The sequence below is a fragment of the Molossus molossus genome, unplaced genomic scaffold, assembly GCF_014108415.1.
Source record: "Molossus molossus isolate mMolMol1 unplaced genomic scaffold, mMolMol1.p scaffold_m16_p_21, whole genome shotgun sequence".
In the NCBI taxonomy this organism is placed as follows: domain Eukaryota; kingdom Metazoa; phylum Chordata; class Mammalia; order Chiroptera; family Molossidae; genus Molossus; species Molossus molossus.
The window spans coordinates 7,337,215-7,357,988 of NW_023425357.1; the positions used below are offsets into that span (position 1 = coordinate 7,337,215).

General features: G+C 50.9%; 1 protein-coding gene across 1 annotated transcript; it reads left to right on the plus strand.

Annotated features, from left to right (window-relative positions):
* Positions 1–515: 515 nt before the first annotated feature.
* On the plus strand, positions 516–19,799 carry HSD17B14 (hydroxysteroid 17-beta dehydrogenase 14). The gene is given in 11 exon segments (XM_036275005.1): positions 516–549; positions 865–903; positions 906–943; positions 1,524–1,596; positions 7,607–7,704; positions 18,788–18,892; positions 19,156–19,196; positions 19,198–19,221; positions 19,329–19,419; positions 19,505–19,612; positions 19,743–19,799. Coding segments are annotated over 11 exon segments (708 nt in total).
* The last annotated feature ends 975 nt before the right edge of the window (positions 19,800–20,774 follow it).

Sequence of the window (20,774 nt, forward strand, 5' to 3'; positions counted from 1 at the left end):
GGAGGAGGGGGCTGGGGCCAAATTTACAGGTAGCGGGACTTCCCGCAACGCCCCCCAGGGCCGGGCTACCAGGGTCCAGCCCTCAGCCTCACCGGACTTTGGAGGTGGGAAGAGGCCTAGAGTGTGACAGAGGGAGAGACAGGCGGACGGATGCGGGGTGGCCACGGGGTCGCGCTATGCCAGGAAGGGGGTCATTGTGACCGGAGGGGGGGGGGGGCGTGGCATCGGAGCCGGGATCGCGAGAGCTTTGGGTGAGGGGGTGTTGGCTGGTAGAATACTGGAATCTGGGAGAGGAGCGACCCCGGGGTCTACCGAGTGTGGGAAGGAATCCTGATTCTTATAAAATCCAATTTGCAATGTCAAGGAAGGGGTGAAAGTGGTATCCCGAAGCCTGAGTGTTTGGCAAATCTCAAACCCTTCCTCTCTTTCTCTGGGTCTCAGTAATTAGAGCTACACAACGGGTGGTTTGAGGAATATGTCTCTTGCAGATTTAGGGGTTACTCTGGAAGCCAGAGATGGGGCTCACAGGAACCCCAGCAGGCACTTGGAGTAGCTAAGGAGAATACTTGACAAGAACTCTGCCCTTTGCCCTAGGAGGTCATCAGGAGACTAGGGTCACGAGGGGAACCTAGCTGGGTGATAGGCCCCACTCCAGGTGGCCACAATAGGGCAGCAGAGGCCTTCACCACGGTCTGTGCTGTGGTAACCTGTTCTCTTTCTATTCTTAGTGGAGAGACGGGCCCAAGTGGTTGTGACAAAGGTGGTGAGTGAGGGTCTCTCAGCCCCTCCTCCCTCAGACCAGGAGTCCAGGCCCCCAGCCCCTCCTCCCTCAGACCCAGGAATCCAGCCCTTCTCTCCCTGCAGAGTTGGGGGGCCGGGTTCTGGAGAAGGAGCTTCCTGGAACTGGCTTCTCTGTGATGTGGCTCAGGAGGAAGATATGAGGGTGAGCATATTTCTGTCCCCACTCCCTATATCCAATTTCTCTCTAGCTCTGTCCTCTAAGTTTTTGCACCTGCTGTACCCTCTTCTCTTGGCTAAATTGTTCAGGCCCCGAAGGGTTCAGCTCAGTGTCCTTTCCTCCCTGATTTTGCTGGCCCGGTCCAGTATCTCCTGGGCGGCTTCTCTTTTGTCTCTCACTTCTTCAAGATTCTAATCACACCTGTCACATAAATTGGAACAAAAGAGTCCCCCACAGTGAGTGGGTCCTTTTCTGTAAGAGTTTTTTCCCTCCTGTCTCAGGGTTTTGTCCCTTCCCTTTAGTCAGTATCTCTCTGATATGTGCCCCCCCGGGTCTCTGTCCCCTGACCCCAGATCTCTAGAGTAATGATTGCAGTGTGACCTCTGGGCTCTGGCACCCCAGCTTCCTGTCTCCTCTTTTCCAGGCCTGGAGATTTGGGGGAGTCCCCCGCTTCCTCTAGCTCCTGTTCCCTCAGCTGTGGCTCCAGCTTCCCCCTTCTTCCTGTCTTGCTTTTGGGAGCCCCGGCTGCCAACACTCCTCACTCACGAGACATCTTTCTCCTCAGACCCTCGTTTCTAAGACCGTCTGCCGTTTTGGCTGCTTGGATTGTGTGGTCAACAACGCTGGCTACGTGAGTCGTGAGGACCCCCGGCCATTCTCCACCAGTGTCAGCCCACCTCTGGCTTCCCGCCCCTTCCTCCAGAACCTCAGTTTCCCCTTCTATCTGCCCTCGGTCCCCCCATGTTCCTCTCTGCCCACTTGGACAGGACAAGACAGCTGTGGGACCCCCCTACCTGGGTTTCCACCTGGCTCTGTTCCGTCCTGCTGCGTGACCTCCCTTTCCACACCTCGGTCTCTGTATTTCTAAAACGGGAATAATGACAATGGCGGTCCTCGCTGTAGGGATGTTGTGCGGATTGAACAGGGTAGACCATTCAGCCTCATAATGACTAGAACTGTCTCAGTCTAGGTGAGGCTGAGGGCCTTTCTATTGCTGGTGACTGTGAAGATGTGCTCATGGCATGTGGTCTACAGGGCTTAGTGTGACGGCTTCAGAGGGAAATTGCCACCAGTTTAATGACTGCCCTTTATAAGAATGCCTCATGCGGGTAAACCACGGCTCAGAGAGGTAGACTGTTTGCACCGAGGTCACACAGCAAGGCGCTGAGGAAGAGAGAAGCCTCCCTTGTTGGCTAGGCAACTTCGAGCAAGGAGCTTACCCTCTCTGGGCTGCATTTTCCTTCTTATGTTGTAAGGATTAAGCAGATGGTGGATACTAGTTCATTCTTTTTCTTTGCATCCTTTGTATATTCAACAAGTATTTACTGAGCACCCACTCTGCCCCAAGTTCTGTGCTAGGGACTAGAGATAATAGTGAACAAGGCAGACAAGCCCAGCGGTCATGGTTCACTGGACTGAGCATTATTCCATGGACTGAGAGGTCCCAGTTCGATTCTAAGTCAGAGCCCATGCCTGGGTTGCCGGCTTGATCCCCAGTAGGGGGCGTGCAGGAGGTAGCTGATCAATGTGTCTCTCTCACATCAAAGTTTCTCTCTCTCCCTTCCTCTCTATCTAAAAAAATCAATGAGGAGCCCTGGCCGGTTTTGCTCAGTAGTTAGAGCGTTGGCCTGCGGTCCAGAGAGACCCGGGTTCAGTTCCCACAAAGGGCACGTACCTTGGTGGCAGTTTGTCCCCTGCCCAAGTTGGGTCGTGCAGGTGGCAACCACTCGATGTGTCCCTTTCACGTCGATGTTTTTCTTTCATTCTCTCTTCCTCTCTCTCCCTCCCACTCTATCTGAACAAAAAGTGGAAAAATGTCCTCGGGTGAGGAAAAAAAAATCAATGGGGAAAAAAGTGGGGGCAGGGAGAACATCTGTAATACATTCAACAATAAAGATAAGTTACAAAAAACTAACAAAAAAACTCACATATTTAAAAAAAACAAGTAATAAAAAATAAAAAATAACTTAAAAAAAAAGAAAAGCAAAGACAGACAAAACAGCCCTGGCCTGTATGGTTGGGGGTTTAGTGGATGAACAAAATTTAACCTTGAAGTATGCATTCTTATAGGCTGGCGAGCCAAAGATCAAATTATATATACACGTGAATAGACAAGATATGCATGTTGGGTTTAGAAAGCCACCCTGATAGCACCAATGGGCTTATCACCCAAGTGTGAATGTATTTGTTATGTACCTCCCCTGAAAACAACGAGAGATAGCTGGAATGGGAATTATGCCGGGCTTGGCTGTAAGGTCAGCAGAGACACAGTCTCAAGCACTTAATGAACTAAAACACCATGTAACCTAGGGAACCACTTGGCAAATAAATTGGGCTGCATCCAGAGATCTGGAGCATTTGCTCCCTTGTGATGCTCCCTCTCACTCCAAGCAGTGTCTGCTTGTAGTTCATTGCCTTACAATGACCCCCGGCAGGCAGAGAGAGTGGGCACTGGCCCATGTGGCTCAGTTGGTTTGGTGTCCTCGCTGGCATCCAAAGTTGCCTGTCTGATTCCCGGTCAGGGCACGTGTCTGGGTTTCGGGCTCCATCCCTGCTAGGGCGTGCAGGAGGGTGTGTTTCCCTCTTTCTCTCCCTCTCCCTCTCCCTTCTCTCTCTAAAATATCAATACAAATATTAAAATATAAATAAACGAAACATTCCAGTCCTCATGGGATTCACATTCTAGAGTGAGGAAGTAGACAAGAGATACAGGTAGCCCTCATTAGTCACAAATTCCGCATTTGCGAATTCCCACTCGCAAAATTAGTTTCTGTAACCCCAGAATCAGTTGCACTTTTCCAATTTTCACAGACGTGCGCAGAGCAGCAACAACCTGAGGTCCGTAGACATGTTCCCAGCTGAGGCTGAGCGGGCTGCCGCCTTGGCCTGGTCTCCGTTCTCAGCAGAGATGCCCAGAGAAGAGACAGGACGGGGCGAACTCCCGCTCTGGGGCCAGCGGACGGGTTGGAATCACAGGGCTGGCGCCTGTTTGTGAGGTGGCCTCAGGCAACTTATTTATTTGCAAAATCAATAAAATAGAGTTTACTAGTATGAGTTGTTTTTAGGATTTAAGATTATAATCTATGTTAGATATCTATACATCTATATACATACACATATGTACATTTAAGGTTATAATCTATGTTAGATATCCATATACCTCTATATATGTATATATACATATATGCACACATAGAGGCACTGTCTTAGTCTGTCCAGGATGCTATAACAGAAATACCATAGGCAGAGTGGATTAAATAACAAACATTTATCTCTCGCAGTTCTAAAAGCTAGGAAGTCCAAGGTCAAGGTGTGGCAGACTCAGTGTGTGGTGAGGGCCAGCTTCCGCTGTGTCCTCACGTGGGGGAAGGAGCTCTCTGGGGTCTCTGTTCTGACACTGATCCCATTCACCAAGGCTCCGCCCTCATGATCTAATCACCTCCCAGAGGCCCACCTCCAAATACCATCACTTTAAAGGTTAGGATTTCAACACATGATTTATTTTGTTTTTAATTCTCACCGGAAGATATGTTTTTATTGATTTAAGAGAGAGAGAGAGAAAGAGAGAGAGAGAAACAGCTATCCATTGCCTCCCATATGTACCCTGACTGGGAATCTAACCCACAACCCTCTGGTATATGGGATAACATTCCAACCGAGAGGGAACACAGGAATTTAAAAAAATTGTATCTTTCTTTTAAAAAAATTCTTTTTTCTTTATTGATTTTAGAGAGAGGAAGGGAGAGGGAGAGAGAGATGGAAACATCCATGAGAGAGAACATGGACTGGCCACTTCCTGCATGCCCCCCACTGGGGATCGGGCCTACAACCTGAGCCTGGGCCCTGACCGAGAATCGAAGTGGTGACCTCTTGGTGCATGGGTCGATGGTGCATGGGTCGACGCTTAATCACTGAGCCACACCAGCCGGGTTGTATCTTGCTTTTTGAAAGTACTGCAAATGTCCCCACTTTTCCCCCATGGACCTTCTCCTCCCCACTTCTGCCCCCCTGCCTTCAAACACACCCGAGGACATTTTTCCATTTTTTGTTCAGGTAGAGTGGGAGGGAGAGAGAGGAACAGAGAGAGAGAGAGAAACATCGATGTGAAAGGAACACATCGAGTGGCTGCCACCCGCACAACCGACCAGGGCCGGGGACAAACTGCAACCGAGGTACATGCCCTTAGCGGGAACCGAACCCAGGTCTCTCAGGACCGCAGGCCGACGCTCTAACTGCTGAACCAAACCGGCCAGGGCCAAACACATACATTTTTTGAGGGAACAAATACCCAGTCCATATATTTTTTTTTCATCCTCACCCGAGGACATTTTTCCATTTTTTGTACAGAGTGGGAGGGAGAGAGAGGAAGAAACATTGATGTGAAAGGGACACATCGAGTGGCTGCCACCCGCACGACCAACCAGGGCCGGGGACAAACTGCAACCGAGGTACGTGCCCTTAGCGGGAACCGAACCCTGGTCTCTCTGGACCGCAGGCCGACGCTCTAACCGCTGAGCCAAGCTGGCCAGGGCGCTTCACTGTTTTTAAACACCAAATGTGTCCGTCGGCCTCTGAGCTCAAGGTCCAGACTGTCCATACATTCTTGCCCGCGGCTCAGGCGGCTCCTGCATGGGCCTTGCCGGCACTCAGGAACAAAAGACATCTTGGGTAGAATGTTCCTGCGTGCACAGGATCAACAAGTGGCCTTGGGACTATAGGCCCCTGGGTGAGACCATGCAAACACCACAGGAACAAGGGACCTTGGCTCAGCCGCCCTCCACAAGAAACATCGATGAGAGTGAACATCGACTGGCCGCCTCCTGCATGCCCCCCACTGGGGATCAGGCCCACAACCTGGGCACGTGCCCTGACCGGGAATCGAACCGGCGACCTCTTGGTGCATATGGGTTGACACTCAACTACTGAGCCACACCGGCTGGACCTAGCTTCTTTTCTTATTCATGTTGATTTTTCTTTCCTCTAACCTCCCCCCTCCCAGTTGTTCCTATTTATTGTTGACCCCTGAACAGTGCAGCGGTTAGAGTCCTCTGAGCAGTTGAAAATCCGTATGTAAATTTGACTTCCCCCAAACTTTACTTCCGTCCCGGTATCTGTGGGGCTTGGTTCCAGCCCCCATTTGGATACCAAAAGCCTTGGACACTCAAGTTCCTCATAGAAAATGGGGTAGAATAGTGCATATGGTCAGCTCTCTGCATCTGTGGAGTCCCAACCCTGGGTCAAAAATGCTGATGTTGCCCTGGCCGTTGTGATCAGTGGTTAGAGCGTCGGCCAGCTGACCAAGGAGTCTTGGGTTCGATTTCAGTCAAGGGCACGTACCTGGGTTGCAATTTGTCCTCGGCCCTGGTTGGGTCATGAGGGAGGCAACCAGTAGATGTGTCTCTCATGTTGATGTTTCTTTTTTCTTTTCTTTTTTTTTTTTTTAAAGATTTAAGTTTTATTTTATTTTATTTTTTTATCCTCACCCAAGGACATTTTTGCATTTATTTTCAGATAGAGTGGGAGGGAGAGAGGGGGGAAGCGAGAGAGAGAAACATCGATGTGAGAGAAACACATAGACTGGTTGCCACCCACTTGACCCCAACGGGGGCCGGGGACAAACTGCAACCGAGGTTCATGCCCTTAGCGGGAACCGAACCCGAGACTCTAGTCTGCAGGCTGATGCTCTAACTGCTAAGTCAAACCAGCCAGAGCACATCGATGTTTCTCTTTCTCCCTCCTTCCCACTCCATCTGAGGATAAATGGAGAAATATCCTCTGGTGAGAATAAAATGAAAAATGCTACCGTTCTGTGTTATACACCCAAAACTAATACAAAATAATATTGAATGAAAACTGTAATTGAAAAAAATTTAAAAGAATGTTATTGTTTTCCATCTGTGGTGGGTTGAACCCACGAATACAAAACCCGGCTATGGAGGGACGACTATATTTATTGAAGAAAATGTGCATATAAGTGGACCCATGCAGTTGGAACGTGTGCTGTTCAAGGGTCAACCATATTTAACAAACACATCATGGTACTAAGTGTCAGGCACACATATTGCCTTTGACATTTCTTTTTTTTTTTTTTTTTTAATCCTCACCCGAGGATATTTTTCCATTTTTTGTACAGATAGAGTGGGAGGGAGAGAGAGGAAGGGAGAGAGAGAGAGAAACATCGACGTGAAAGGGACACATCGAGTGGCTGCCACCTGCACGACCAACCAGGGCCGGGGACAAACTGCAACCGAAGTACGTGCCCTTAGCGGGAACCGAACCTGGGTCTCTCCGGACCGCAGGCCGACGCTCTAACCGCTGAACCAAACTGGCCAGGGCTTGCCTTTGACATTTCTAAGCTCCAGAGGGGTTATTCTCATTCTGTAGAAAAGGAAACTGAGGCACAGAGGCAGAGTGACTTGCCTGAAACCACGCAGCCAGAAAAATGGCAGAGCTGAGATTCCACCCAGCCTTCTGACCCCTGACACTGCTTTTTTTTTTTTTTTTTTAACTAATTGTTGTGCAATCTCCCTTCCTTTCACCATCCCTGACCCTCTTGTCTGCCGCCCTCACCGGAGCCCTGAGCTCTTCACCTCTCTGCTTTTCTCCAGTTCTCCTCATTCTCTCCTCTCCCTCCAACCCCTGCCTTAGACCCGCCTCCGCAGTGGCCCGAGGAGACCTCCGCCCAGGGCTTCCGACCGCTGCTGGAGCTGAACCTGCTGGGGACGCCCACCTCGACCAAGGGGAAGGCTGGGGCCCAGGCCACCCGCGGCCAGGTGGCCTCCTGACAGCGAGCACGCCAAACCCACCTTGTCTAAGAGCAGAATGCTTTCCCTGCCTTCGTTTAATCTTCTTCCCCAAGGACTTCGTTCTTTGTAGAAAACAGACGGTGCAAATCCCTACATCCAGCAAAAGCCGCCTGGGTGGGTACATGCCCAGCTTTTTAAAAATTAATTTTAATTTTATTTATTTATTTTTTTCTTTATTGGTTTTAGAGAGAGAGGAAGGGAAAAGGAGAGAGAGATAGAAACATCGATAGGCTGCCTCCTGCATGCCCCCCTCCCCCGACAGGGATCCAGCCCAGAACCTGGGCATATTTCCTGTCCGGGGAATCGAACCGGTGACCTCTTGGTGCATGAGTTGATGCTCAACCACTGAGCCACACTGGCCGGACCATGCCCAGCTTTCTTAGGAACCCCTCAGGGCCTCCCAAAGCGGAGTGGTGGTGGTAGAGGGGATGTTAAGAATGTGGGGGGAGGGTTGAAACAGGGAGGCGGTAATAGGCAGTTATAGCTTTGCCACCGAATCAACAGCTATTAGGACCAAAGAATGTCCCACTACCTCCCTGCCCTTCCTCTGAATCTTCCCATAACTGCCCCCCGCTTATCATCTCTGTTAAATTCACCTCCTCCACAAGGCCTTGCCCAACCATCCTTGCTTGTGTAGCACTTGCGCACACGTATTCATTCTTCGTGATAACTCTGTGTTTGGTCTCATCCCAGCACTTCTGAATTCGTTCATTCAACAAATACTCATTTAGTGCCAGCAATGTGCTGGGCACTGGGCATCGAACAGGGGACAAGACGGACAGACATCCCTGCCCTTGGGGAGCTGACATTTTAGAGGGGGAGACAGACCGTAGGCAAGTAAGTATAGAATATACTGTCAGGGAGTGATGAATATGAGGCATAAAAGTGAAGGAAGGAAAGGGGATAATGAGTGGTGGGTAAGTGCAAAGGCTACTTTTATTTTTATTTGGCATTTTATTTATTTTTATGATGGCATTTTGCAAATACAAAAGCAGAGAGAGCCCTGGCCGGTTTGGCTCAGTGGTTAGAGCGTCGGCTTGCGGACTGGAGAGACCCGGGTTTGGTTCCTGCTAAGGGCACGTACCTCGGTTGCAGTTGTCCCTGGCTCTGGTTGGGGTCATGTGGGCAATAACCACTCACTGTATCTCTCTCATGTCGATGCAAAAAATGTTATTGGGTGAGGATAAGAAAACCCCCCAAAACAAAAACAAACAAAAGCAGAGAGAATCCTATATTGAACCCCATGTGATCATCATTCGGTGCCAACAATGGTCAGCGTTCTGCCATCCTTGCTTCTTGGAGACCCCTCCCTTTATTTTTCTGGACTATTTTAGAGTAAATCAAGGATATCACGTTTCACCTGTAAATAATCCACGATGATCTTTACCAGATGAGGGTTTTTGTTTTTTGTTCAAATTGTGTATTTGTGTGCTTCTCTGAGAGGTGACATTTGAGTCATACCCCAAGGAGGTGTGCAGAGAATACTGGTCCAGGGGAGAGACAACCAGTGCAAAGGCCCTGGGGTGGGTGGGACTGCTTGGAGTTCAGGAGAACAGCAAGAAGGACAGTGTGATTGAAGCAGGGTGAGCAAAGGGGAGAGGGCACAAGGGGGAGAGGGTGTAAGGGGAGGGTCAATGGGACCCAGATTGTACTGGCCATTGTAAACCACGGAGAGGACTTTGCTTTGACAAGGAGAGAGCAGGGAGCCATGGGGGTTTCTGAGCCCAGAACCGTGAAAGACCAGAAGTGGGAACTGGCGCCCTCTGGCGGCCGCATGGGGAACAGATTGGAGGCTAAGGCTGAAGCCCAGGGACTTTGGGGATGGTTCAGGCGGGAGGTGATGTTGGTTGGATCTGCCCAGATTAGGGGCCGCGGATTTGGTGAGAAGTGGTCCGATTCTGGGTCCATTTTGAAGGTAGAATGGTCAGGATTTCCCCATAGACTAGATATGGAGGTGAACGTGGGAAAGAAAGAAATGGGATTTGCTTGTTTAGCAAGTGCAGGACCAGGGCGGTGGGGCGGATCGGGTTGGGTGGGGGAGGTGTTGAAGGGGATTTTTGAGTCTGGGGTGAGTCCAGGCCTGGAGACATTATTTTGGAATTCTCCGGCTTGAGGCTGGAGGAGCTCAGAGAAGCGAGTGTAGATGGAGAGGGGCCGTGGAGTGAGCAGGGGTCACCAGAGTGGGGAAAACTCAGGTGCTATTTTCCAGGTTTGGTCTGAGACCCAGGTGGGATGTTCCCAACTGGGTCATTCCCTGCTCATCCAGGGCACCCTGGCTCCTGTCCTGGTTTCTGTTCACCTTTTTTTTTTTTATCCTCACTCGAGGACATTTTTCCATTTTTTGTACAGATAGAGTGGGAGGGAGAGAGAGGAAGGGAGAGAGAGAAACATCGACATGAAGGGACACATCGAGTGGCTGCCACCCGCACGACCAACCAGGGCCGGGGACAAACTGCAACCGAAGTACGCGCCCTTAGCGGGAACCGAACCCGGGTCTCTCCGGACCGCAGACCGACGCTCTAACCGCTGAGCCAAACTGGCCAGGGCTCTGTTCGCCTTCTAAGGCTGGTACCTCCACACGATAAGACACATACACCACAGCCCATACAATGTTTTTATGTGGGCCCTAGCCGGTTTGGCTCAGCGGTTAGAGTGTCGGTCTGCGGTCCTGAGAGACCCAGGTTCGGTTCCCGCTAAGGGCATGTACCTCGGTTGTAGTTTGTCCCCAGCTCTGCTTGGGTCATGCGGATGGCAGCCACTCGATGTGTCCCTTTCACATTGATGTTTCTCTCTCTCTCTCCCTCCCACTCTATCTGAATAAAAAATGGAAAAATGTCCTCGGATAAGGATAAAAACAAAAAAAAAAAAACAAAAAAAAAAAAACAATGTTTTTATGTGGGTATATATATGTATTTCTCTGTCAGTAGTCGGCAGCATTTAAAAAGAGAGTGATTTTGCCCGGCCAGTGTGGCTCAGTGGATTGAGCATAGTCCCATGGACTGAGAGGTCCCGGTTCGATTCCCGGTCAGAGCACATGCCTGGGTTTCAGATTCAATCCCCGGGAGGGTGTGTGCAGGAGGCAGCTGATTGATGTTTCTCACTTAATGCTCGATCTCTCTCTCCCTAAAAAAAATCAACAAAAACACATTTAAAAAAAGAGTGATTTTACATAAAACCTGGATTTCTGGTTTCTCTTGAAAAGTTGATAAACTACACCCATGGGGCAGGGTGACAGTCTGCTAAATGTGGCCTGGCTCTTGTACCCCAGTCCTTGCCTCCCCTTGTTGGTTACCTGACTTTGTTACCTGTGACTGAGTGGTATTAAAGGGTCTAGAGGCCCTGGCCGGTTTGGCTCAGCGGTTGGAGCATCAGCCTGTGGACCAGAGAGTCCCAGGTTCGGTTCTTGCTAGGGGCACGTACCAAAAAATAAAATAATATAAAGGGTCTAGATCTGGGGCCCAGCTGCCAAAGTTCTCTGCCATTTCCTACTGGCAACATCGGGCAAGTTACTCAAGCTCTCTGTGCCTGTAAAATAGGGCTAATCATGGTACCTAATTCACAGGGTTGTTCTGAGAATTGAATGAAATTCAGTTAAACACGCACCAAGCCCTTAGAGCATGCCAGGCACAGTTTGTTGTCTGTAGGTTATTACTGTTTATCATGAACCTTGTCCCATTCTATTTCTTTTTTTTTTTTTTTTTTATCCTCACCCGAGGACATTTTTCCATTTTTTGCTCAGGTAGAGTGGGAGGGAGAGAGAGGAACAGAGAGAGAGAGAGAAACATCGATGTGAAAGGGACACATTGAGTGGCTGCCACCCACACAACCAACCAGGGCCGGGGACAAACTGCAACCGAAGTACGCGCCCTTAGCGGGAACCGAACCCGGGTCTCTCAGGACCGCAGGCCGACGCTCTAACCGCTGAGCCAAACCGGCCAGGGCCCATTCTATTTCTTGAAGCGAATCTACATCCCTCAGTCTGAGGTCTCTGAGATACATGTTGAGCAAATTAAACCTGGGAGAAGTAGAAGGGAAAAGGTGAGATTTGAGCTGGACCTTGAGTGGGAGGAACGGAAGTGGAGCAGTAGGGCACAGGGTGTTTCATTCACTAAGAAAAGAATGTGCAAAGGCCCTGGGGCAGAAACCCCCTTGAGTATTATGTCTGTCTATCTATCTATCTATCTATCTATCTATCTATCTATCTATTTTTTCTTTATTGACTTTAGAGAGAGGGGAAGAGAGGAAGGGGAAGGGAGAGAGAGATAGAAACATTGATGAGAGAGAACATCAATTGGCCACCTCCCACATGCCTCCCACTGGGGATCAGGCCCACAACCTGGGTATGTGCCCTGACCTACAATCAAACTGGCAATTCTCTTGGTGCCTGGGTCAACGCTCAACCACTGAGCCACACCGGCTGGGCACCTCGCTAGAGTATTTTAAGAACAAGGGAACCCCCATCTCCATCTTGTTTAGCAATTACAAGCATTATGTTAAACCTGTTCTACCCATTACCTCTTGCAGTCTCCTACCCAGACAGCATATAATTTCATAAGTAAGAATTTCATATATACTATCAATGGATTAGAATGTTTGTTTTTATTTAGAAATAACTTAAGGGTTATAATATATTGCCAGACTAGTACAAAGAACTCCCCATACCCAGGCTCTCCATTGTTTTTTGTTTTTTTGTTTTTTTACCACATTTGCTTGATTTCTCTGTCTTTCTATCTGAGAGGAAGTTGCAGGTGTAATGTCCATTTTCACTCACTCTTTGGAGTGTATTTCCTAAAAACAAGAACCGCAGTAAGATTCACATTGACACCACAGTCTTAACTAATCCGGATACCTTCTTATTCAGATTATTAGAATTCTTTTTTTATTTTTATTTTTATTTATTTATTTTTTTATCCTCACCTGAGGACATTTTTTCACTTTTTGTTCAGATAGAGTGGGAGGGAGAGAGAGGAAGAGAGAGAGAGAGAAACATCGATGTGAAAGGGACACATCGAATGGCTGCCACCCGCATGATCAACCAGGGCCGGGGACAAACTGCAACCGAGGTACGTGCCCTTAGCGGGAACCGAACCCGGGTCTCTCAGGACCGCAGGCCGACGCTCTAACCACTGAGCCAAACCGGCCAGGGCAGATTATTAGAGTTCTTAACATCATCACGGTTCCTTGGCCACACCTGATTTCGTTGGGGCTGCCCCAGAAGCAGACCCTAGATGAAGGTGGGGTGCAGGATGTGTGGGAGGCGACCCCAGGAAGGGCTGCTCTAGAGCTGGGGGTAGTTGTGGACATGCAAGGCCGCTGATGGAGGCCACCACTGAACAAATGACCACTCCATTGAGAGAATGCCAGAGAGAAATGTTATCCCCACTCAAGAGGTGAGGGAACCCTGGCCGGTTTGGCTCAGTGGTTAGAGCATCAGCCTTCGATCGGAGGGTCCCAGGTTCGGTTCCCGCTAAGGGCACGTACCTCGGTTGCAGTTTGTCCTCTGCCCTGGTTGGGGCTGTGTGGGTGGCAGCCAGTTGAGGTGTCTCTCTCACGTTGATGTTTTTCTATTTCTCTCTTCCTCCCCCTCTATCTGAAGATAAATACAAAAAGGTATCCTTGGGTGAGGATAAAAAGAAAAAGAAAGAAAGAGGTGAGGGAGAGCCAAATTTCTTTTTAAATGTTTTATTGCCCTGGACGGTTTGGCTCAGCTGTAGAGCATTGGCCCATGGACCAATGAGTCGCGGGTTCGATTCTGGCCAAGGGCACATACCTTGGTTGCGGTTGGTCCCCGGCCCTGGTTGGGGTTGTGCAGAAGGTGACCAGTCAATGTGTCCCTCTCATGTCGATGTTTCTCTCTCTCCCTTTCTGTCCCTCTCTCTCCCCCTCTCTCTATCTGAAGATAAATAGAAGAATATCCTTGGGTGAGGATTTAAAAAAAATTAAAAATGTTTTATTGATTTTAGAGAGAGAGGAAGGGAGAGGGAGAGAGAAATATCAATCGGCTCCCTCCTGCACACCCCCTATTGGGGGTCAAGCCCGCAATTGAGGCATGTGCCCTGACAGGAAATTGAACTGGTGACCTCTTGGTGCACGGGATACCACTCAACCACTGAGCCACCCAGGTAGGGCGAGAGCTAAATGCTTTAATTTAATAATACATTTATGCCCTGGCCAGTTTGGCTCAGCGGTTAGAGCATCGGCCTGTGGTCCAGAGAGACCCGGGTTCGGTTCCCGCTAAGGGCATGTACCTTGGTTGCAGTTTGTCCCCGGCCCTGGTGTGTCCCTTCACATCGATGTTTCTCTCTCTCTCTCCCTTCCTCTCTCTCCCTCCCACTCTATCTGTACAAAAAATGAAAAAATGTTCTTGGTTGAGGATAAAAAAAAAAATACATTACACTTTATATTAAACATTTAAATTAAGACTTTTTTTTTTACATAACCAAACTGCCATTATGTCTTTTAAGAAAATTAACAGTAATGTCTTAATACTATTTAATATCCAAGCCCTATTTTTTTTTTCAATCCTCACCCAGGGATATTTTTCCATTGATTTTCAGACAGAGTGGGAGGGAGGGGGAGGGAGGGAGAGAGGGAAGAATAGGGAGAGAGGGAAGAATAGGGGGAGAGAGAGAGAGAGAGAGAGAGAGAGAGAGAGAGAAACATCAATGTGAGAGAGACACATCGATTGGTTGACTCCCTCACGACACTGACCAGGGCTGGGGATCAAACCCACAGACCAGGTATGTGCCCTTGACTGGGAATCGAGCCCACGACCATTTGGTCTGCAGACTGATGCTCTAACCACTGAGCCAAATCGGTCAGGGCCCCAAGCCCTGTTTGAATTCACCCCGCTGTTCCCAAATGTCTTATTATGGTTGGCTTGTTTACACCAGACCAGGCCCACCCACTACACTTTCTGGAGGGCAAAGGCTTCTGTCTCTTGTCCCTGCCTCTGTCCCAGCACCTAAACTGTGCCTGCTGCAAGGAAATTTGTCAACATGAGTAAGTTGCTGCCATTATCACCATCATCATCATCAAATCACTGTTATCATCACAGCCATCCCTGTTAATATCATCACCATCAATATAACCATCGTGCCCTGGCCAGTTTGGCTCAGCGGTTAGAGCGTCGGCCTGCGGTCCGGAGAGACCCGGGTTCGGTTCCCGCTAAGGGCACGTACCTCGGTTGCAGTTTGTCCCCGGCCCTGGTTGGTTGTGCGGGTGGCAGCCACTCGATGTGTCCCTTTCACATCAATGTTTCCCTCTCTCTCTCTTCCTCTCTCTCCCTCCCACTCTGTCTGTACAAAAAAATGGAAAATATCCTCGGGTGAGGATAAAAAAAAAAAAAATATAACCATCGTCATCATCATCATCATTGCCAACACCACCACCATCATCTTCATCACCATCAACATCATTATCACCACCATCATCATCATTACCACCAACATTTTCCTTGGAAGCTCTTGAAAGGTTGACTCTTGGGGCCCAGCCCAAACCTCCTGAATGAGGCCCTCCGGACCATTGGTCTCCCCGGTGGGTTTTGAAACAAGCCAAAGTTTCTGATTCCCTAGGCTAGCGAAAACAGTGGAAGAATTAGGGACCTTTCTAGGGTCAAGGAAATAAGATCTTGTGGGAAGTAAGGATCCAAAGAAGGTGTTCGAGCACAGGAATGTCTGTTTTAGACTCTCAGAGCTGGATTGGTTCTTAGAGACCTATCCACTCATTCATCTATTTATTTATCAATAAATAAACCTAGATAGGTGTCAGGCAGTATTCTAGGTGCGGGGGATTCACCACGTGGTCTTTGCCATTGTGGAGTTCATAGTCATGGGGTAGCCAGGAATTATTATTATTTTTTCTTTATTGATTTTATTTTTTCTGGTATATGCCCCTAGTGGGAACCGAACCCAGGACTCTCTGGTCTGCAGGCCGATGTTGCAACCATTGAGCCAAACTGGCCAGGGCCAGGCATTATTAAGTAAATGCAGAGATGAGTTTCTGGGGTGTGTTTTGTGTAGGAAGGAGATGTGTTACAGGGAGTCTGGCTTGTTCTGGGGGTCAGGGCAGACTTCCTGGAAGAAGCAAAAGATGAGCCGCATCAACTAAAGGGGTGGTGAGCCCTGGCCGGTTTGGCTCAGCAGTTAGAGCGTCGGCTTGTGGTCCCCAGAGACCCGGGTTCGGTTCCCGCTAAGGGCATGTACCTCGGTTGCGGTTTGTCCCCGGCCCTGGTTGGGTTGTGCGGGTGGCAGCCACTCGGTGTGTCCCTTTCACGTCGATGTCTCCCTCCCTCCCTCCCTCCCTCCCTCCCACTCTATCTGAACAAAATATCAAAAAGTGTCCTCGGGTGAGGATAAAAAAAAATAATAAAATAAAATAAAAATAAAGGGGTGGTGAAGGGGGTTCTCCAGACCCAGTGTCCAAGGGAGGGAGAGGGAAGGGAGACTCAGACCAGTAAGTGTCCAGTGGGTCCTTGATGCGACAACTCGGAGGTGCAAGTGTTCCTGGCAGAGGGGACAACCTGTGCAAAGGCCTGGCAGTGAGCGAGGGTTTGGTGCTGCTGAGGGACTGAGTGGAGTGAGGAGGGGGTGGTATAGGAAGGGATTTGGGGGGTTGGTCACATGGGGCCTAGAGGGCCATGCCACGTGTCCGGTCTTCATCTCAGGAGCAATAGGGAGCCATGGAAGGTATTTGAGCAAGAAAGTGATGGATCGGATGAGGAATTGAGGGAGAGGGAGGCTCGGAAGACTCCCAGTCCTCCCAGTCTGTGGCTTGAGAACTGGGTGGGAGTGTGGGTCCCATGTCCAAGGCTGGGAACCAGGAAGAGAGGCAGGTTGTAGGAGGAGACAATGGGGTGACATCTGCACTTGAGATATTGAGATGGAGAGACCCCAGGGTGGGGGTTCTGAGGGAGATTTAGGAGATGCTGGCGGGAAACCAACAAAGTAGGGACTCCCCAGGCGGAGTGAGAAGGACCCAGGGCCCCCAACATTGAAGCGAAATGGAGCCCAGCCAGAGCAAGGCTGCAGGGCACCAGGAAAGCCGGGGCTCCCCAGACTGGGTGTCTGAAGGGGGGGCGGAGTCAGGCCAATAAGAGTCCAGCAGGTCCTTGATGTAGCTACCAGGTGACCTTGAGAGGGGGGCAGGGAGGACATGGCCAAGGAATGTGTGGGAGGGTTGGGAAGGGGAGTGTGTGACAAATATTTATTTGCTGGCAGCTGTGTCCCCTGTGCTGGGAAGTGGGTGACAAATGAACCATGTCTCAGCCTCATGGACCTCACATTCACAGGGTGGTAGTGGGGAGGGAGACAGGTAGTTGGATTAAGGAGAAAAATATGGTGGGGGCAGGGCCAGGGCCAGGGGTGGGGGCTGGGCGAGCCCCAGGCCTGAGAGAGGGAGGGTTTTAAGGCTGTTGAGAGTGGGGGGGAGGGGAGGATGACTGTGGGGGATCCCTGGGGGGGGAGGCTGGAGGATTAGAATTCCACCTTGCCCCCAAGGCCCACATACTCATGTCACTCACGCGATATCATAGGTTCTTAACACAGAGTTGTCAGAAATTCTTATTTGGTTGTGGTTTTGGTCTCAGGCTGTGGGGCTGTAAATACTGGTTCTGTCGGGTGTCTCAGGACCCTCGGTGTATGTCCGTCACCCTTCTGTTCCTAAATGAGCTCATCTGTGTAAATTGCTGTAAACAGCGTCAGGCACATAATAGATCCTCAATAAATCCATTCACTTACTCAAAAGATATTTATTGAGCACCTATGTGCCAGACACATCAGTACTGGGGATGAAAATAACTAAGGTCAGCAGTCCCGTTGTGGATTTTTGCGTTCTGGTGCGAGAGACAGAGAATAAGCAAATGAGTAAGTAAAATACATATGGTGTGTCACAAGGACATGTGTGCCACAGAAAAAAGGAATCAGGAAGGGGTGGGGACCCAGGGAGAGGAAGGGTGCAGTTTTAAGAAAATAGGATGGTCAGGTCAGGGAAGGCCCCAGTGAGAAGGTAACATTGGAACAGGATTTGAAGTTGCTGAGGGGGTCGGTTTATCTAGGACTGTCCCACTTCAGCACTGAAATTGTGGACTGAATGTCCCATGTCCCCAGAAACCCTTTAGTACTGGCCAAATAAGGATGGTTGGTCACCCTAGGAGTGAGTCGCATGGCTATCTTAGGAAAAGCATTCCAGGTAGAGGGAACAGCAAGTGCAAAGGCCCTGAGGTCGGAACACTCAGGGCCTACATGAAGATAAGGCACTGAGAACAGGGCGGAGGCTGTTTTTGAGAGAGGAAGGAGGTTTGAAAGAGCTGCTGGGGTGAACAGGAGAGGGAGCCAATTGAGATTCCCACTCTGAGAACCCCTGGGGGAGCTGGCTGGTCATGCTGATCTTTAGTGGCAGGAATGAGCCTTGCCTGACCAGCTCAGCTGCCCAAAGCAAACAAGGGGAAGGGCAGAATTTGAGTTTCTCCAAGGTCACAGATACTGCAAGGACTGGGAGACAGAGAGGGAGGGAATGAGAGGGAAAAGGAGAGAGAGTTGAGAAAAAGTGAGTATAGGGACCTCCAGGTAGCCAGGGAGTTTTAGGGGAAAAGTTGGCAGAATATGGGGTGCACTTCACAAAGATCTCCAACATCACATTCTGACCACAGAGCTCTCCCTAAAACTCAGAAACTGCCTTCCCCTCCGTGGATGAAAGAGCTTCCTCCTATTTTTTGCAAAAACAAATGCAGCCATGCAAAGACTCAGAGAGAGGGGTACAGGGACCCAGAGAGGGTGGTGGGGGGAGAGACAGAGACAGAGAAAAATCCCTTTCAGACTGTGAGAGACTCTTTAAGCTCTGAGACCCAGAGACCCTGGGGTGAGCCAGGGAAGGTTCCCTCTGGGGCTCCGATACTGTCCCGACGAGGTACCCAGGTCAGCTCCCAGACCAGGGAGACACATCTGTCCAGATGTCAGGGTGTGTTGCCCTAGCTTGGGGAGATCTAGGGGCCTTGGGTGGCTTTTGCTGCCTCCTGTCTCCCCAGCTCGCCCTCCCCCACCTGCGGAAGAGCAGGGGGAATGTCATCAACATTTCCAGCCTAGTCGGGGCAATTGGCCAGTCCCAGGCAGTTCCCCATGTGGCCACCAAGGTAGGTCATCAGGGTACCCTGCTGCTTCCTTCCCTCCCTACTGCCCCCTAGGGGCCTCAGACCTGAGGCGTAAAAGTCTGTCAAGTGTGTTAAGCACTAAGTGTCTCCCAAGAAACAGAGCCTGGTGCGCCCCAACATAGCCTGCAGGGAGGACACGACCCCCATTCTGGTGTCCCTGCTTGGCCCATTGGTTGGGAGGAGAGGACACGGGAGATGCCTCATCGTCCCTGGACTGAACTCTCTCCCGGCCCTGTCCTCTGTAGGGAGCACTAACAGCTGTGACCAAGACCATGGCCCTGGATGAGTCAATATGGCGTCCAAGTCAACTGGTGAGCAGCTCCAAGTGGGCTGAGCCCCCTGGGGGACTGGGGAGACGGGAGTGAACCCAAGAAGCAGTGTTTGCTGCAGACACACCTGATTCTTCTCCCTCCCCCAGTATCTCCCCAGATTCCATGTGGGAGGAGCTGGCATCCTCATCACCCACCCCCAAGGCCACAGTACTGCAGGGCACAGTGGCCCAGGGAGGAGTGGGGGCCAGGGCCAGGTGGCATGGTGTGCGGGCACTAGGTGAGGGCTCCTCTTGACATCCCTTTTCTCCTTGTCTCTCGCCAGCCCCTGGGCCACATGGGCCAGCCAGCGGAGGTGGGGGCCGCCGCGGTGTCCCTGGCCCCCAAACCCAGCTTCTGCGCAGGCATTGAGCTGCTGGTGACTGGGGGTACGGTTGCAGGGCCAGGTGGGGCACCCCCGTGGAGGCCCCTGCTATCCCTTCCTGATTTCCCACATTTCCACGTGGGCTTCCCTGACAAGGACTCTCCCACTCCAAACTCAGTCTCCCAAATTCTCGGTGCAGCCAGCTAGAGACATCACGCACATTTACGAGTGTGCCAAACCCGGCGGGTTCCCGTAAAAGCAATTTGCAGCCAAAAGGAGGAGGGCATCGTTACATTTATTTTCAGTCATTTAAAAAAATTTTTTTAATCCTCACTCGAGGACATTTTTTTTGTTGTTGTTCAGATAGAGTGGGAGGGAGAGAGAGAGAGAGAAACATCGACGTGAAAGGGACACATCGAGTGGCTGCCACCCGCACGACCAACCAGGGCCGGGGACAAACTGCAACCGAGGTACATGCCCTTAGCGGGAACCGAACCCGGGTCTCTCTGGACCGCAGGCCAACGCTCTAACCATTGAGCCAAACCAGCCAGGGCTATTTTCGGTCCTTTTTTGAGTCCTGCCACACCGGTACCCCGTCCCCGCCACCCCAGCCCTGGAGTCACCCTGACTGCAACTCCCAGCGGACCTTGGGGCAGGAGCCTCTCCCCAGGTGCTCAAGGAAAAGGTGTGAGCGGTTGGCTTCCCCAGCGCCCCAGTTAAAAGTTCCTCGGGGGAGAGTAGATGAAATCCTAATGAGGAGATAATTCAGGAGGTGAAGTCGAGGGCCGTGTCTTCTGGGCCTCGCGGCCTGTGGGGCAGGAGGGTGGCCTGCGCTCAAAGTTTTGAGGGAAGAGGAGGCTGGGGATGGAGACTCCTGGGACCGGGAGAGGAGCTGGGGTGTGGACTCCTGGGTTTGGGGGAGTAGGAAGCGGGGCGGGGAAACTGGGGGGCTTTGGAGGGCTGACCCCGGGTTCCCCGAAGTGGGGTGGGGGGCCCGGTGGCGGGTGCGTTCCCCAGGTGGCGGGGTGGAGCTGCCCGGCTGCTGAGGATTGGCCGCCGCGGGGGGTGTGCGACAGTGTCCGATTGGCGGAGGCGGGGCTGAGCCGGCCGCGGGCGCCACAGCCCCGCGGGCCCTGGCAGGGTGGTGAGGAGGAGGGAAGAAAACAGGAAGGCACCCTGCTGCAGGGACGTGCAGAGTAGGAACACCCGGGCCTGCGGCTGTTAAGTCTGG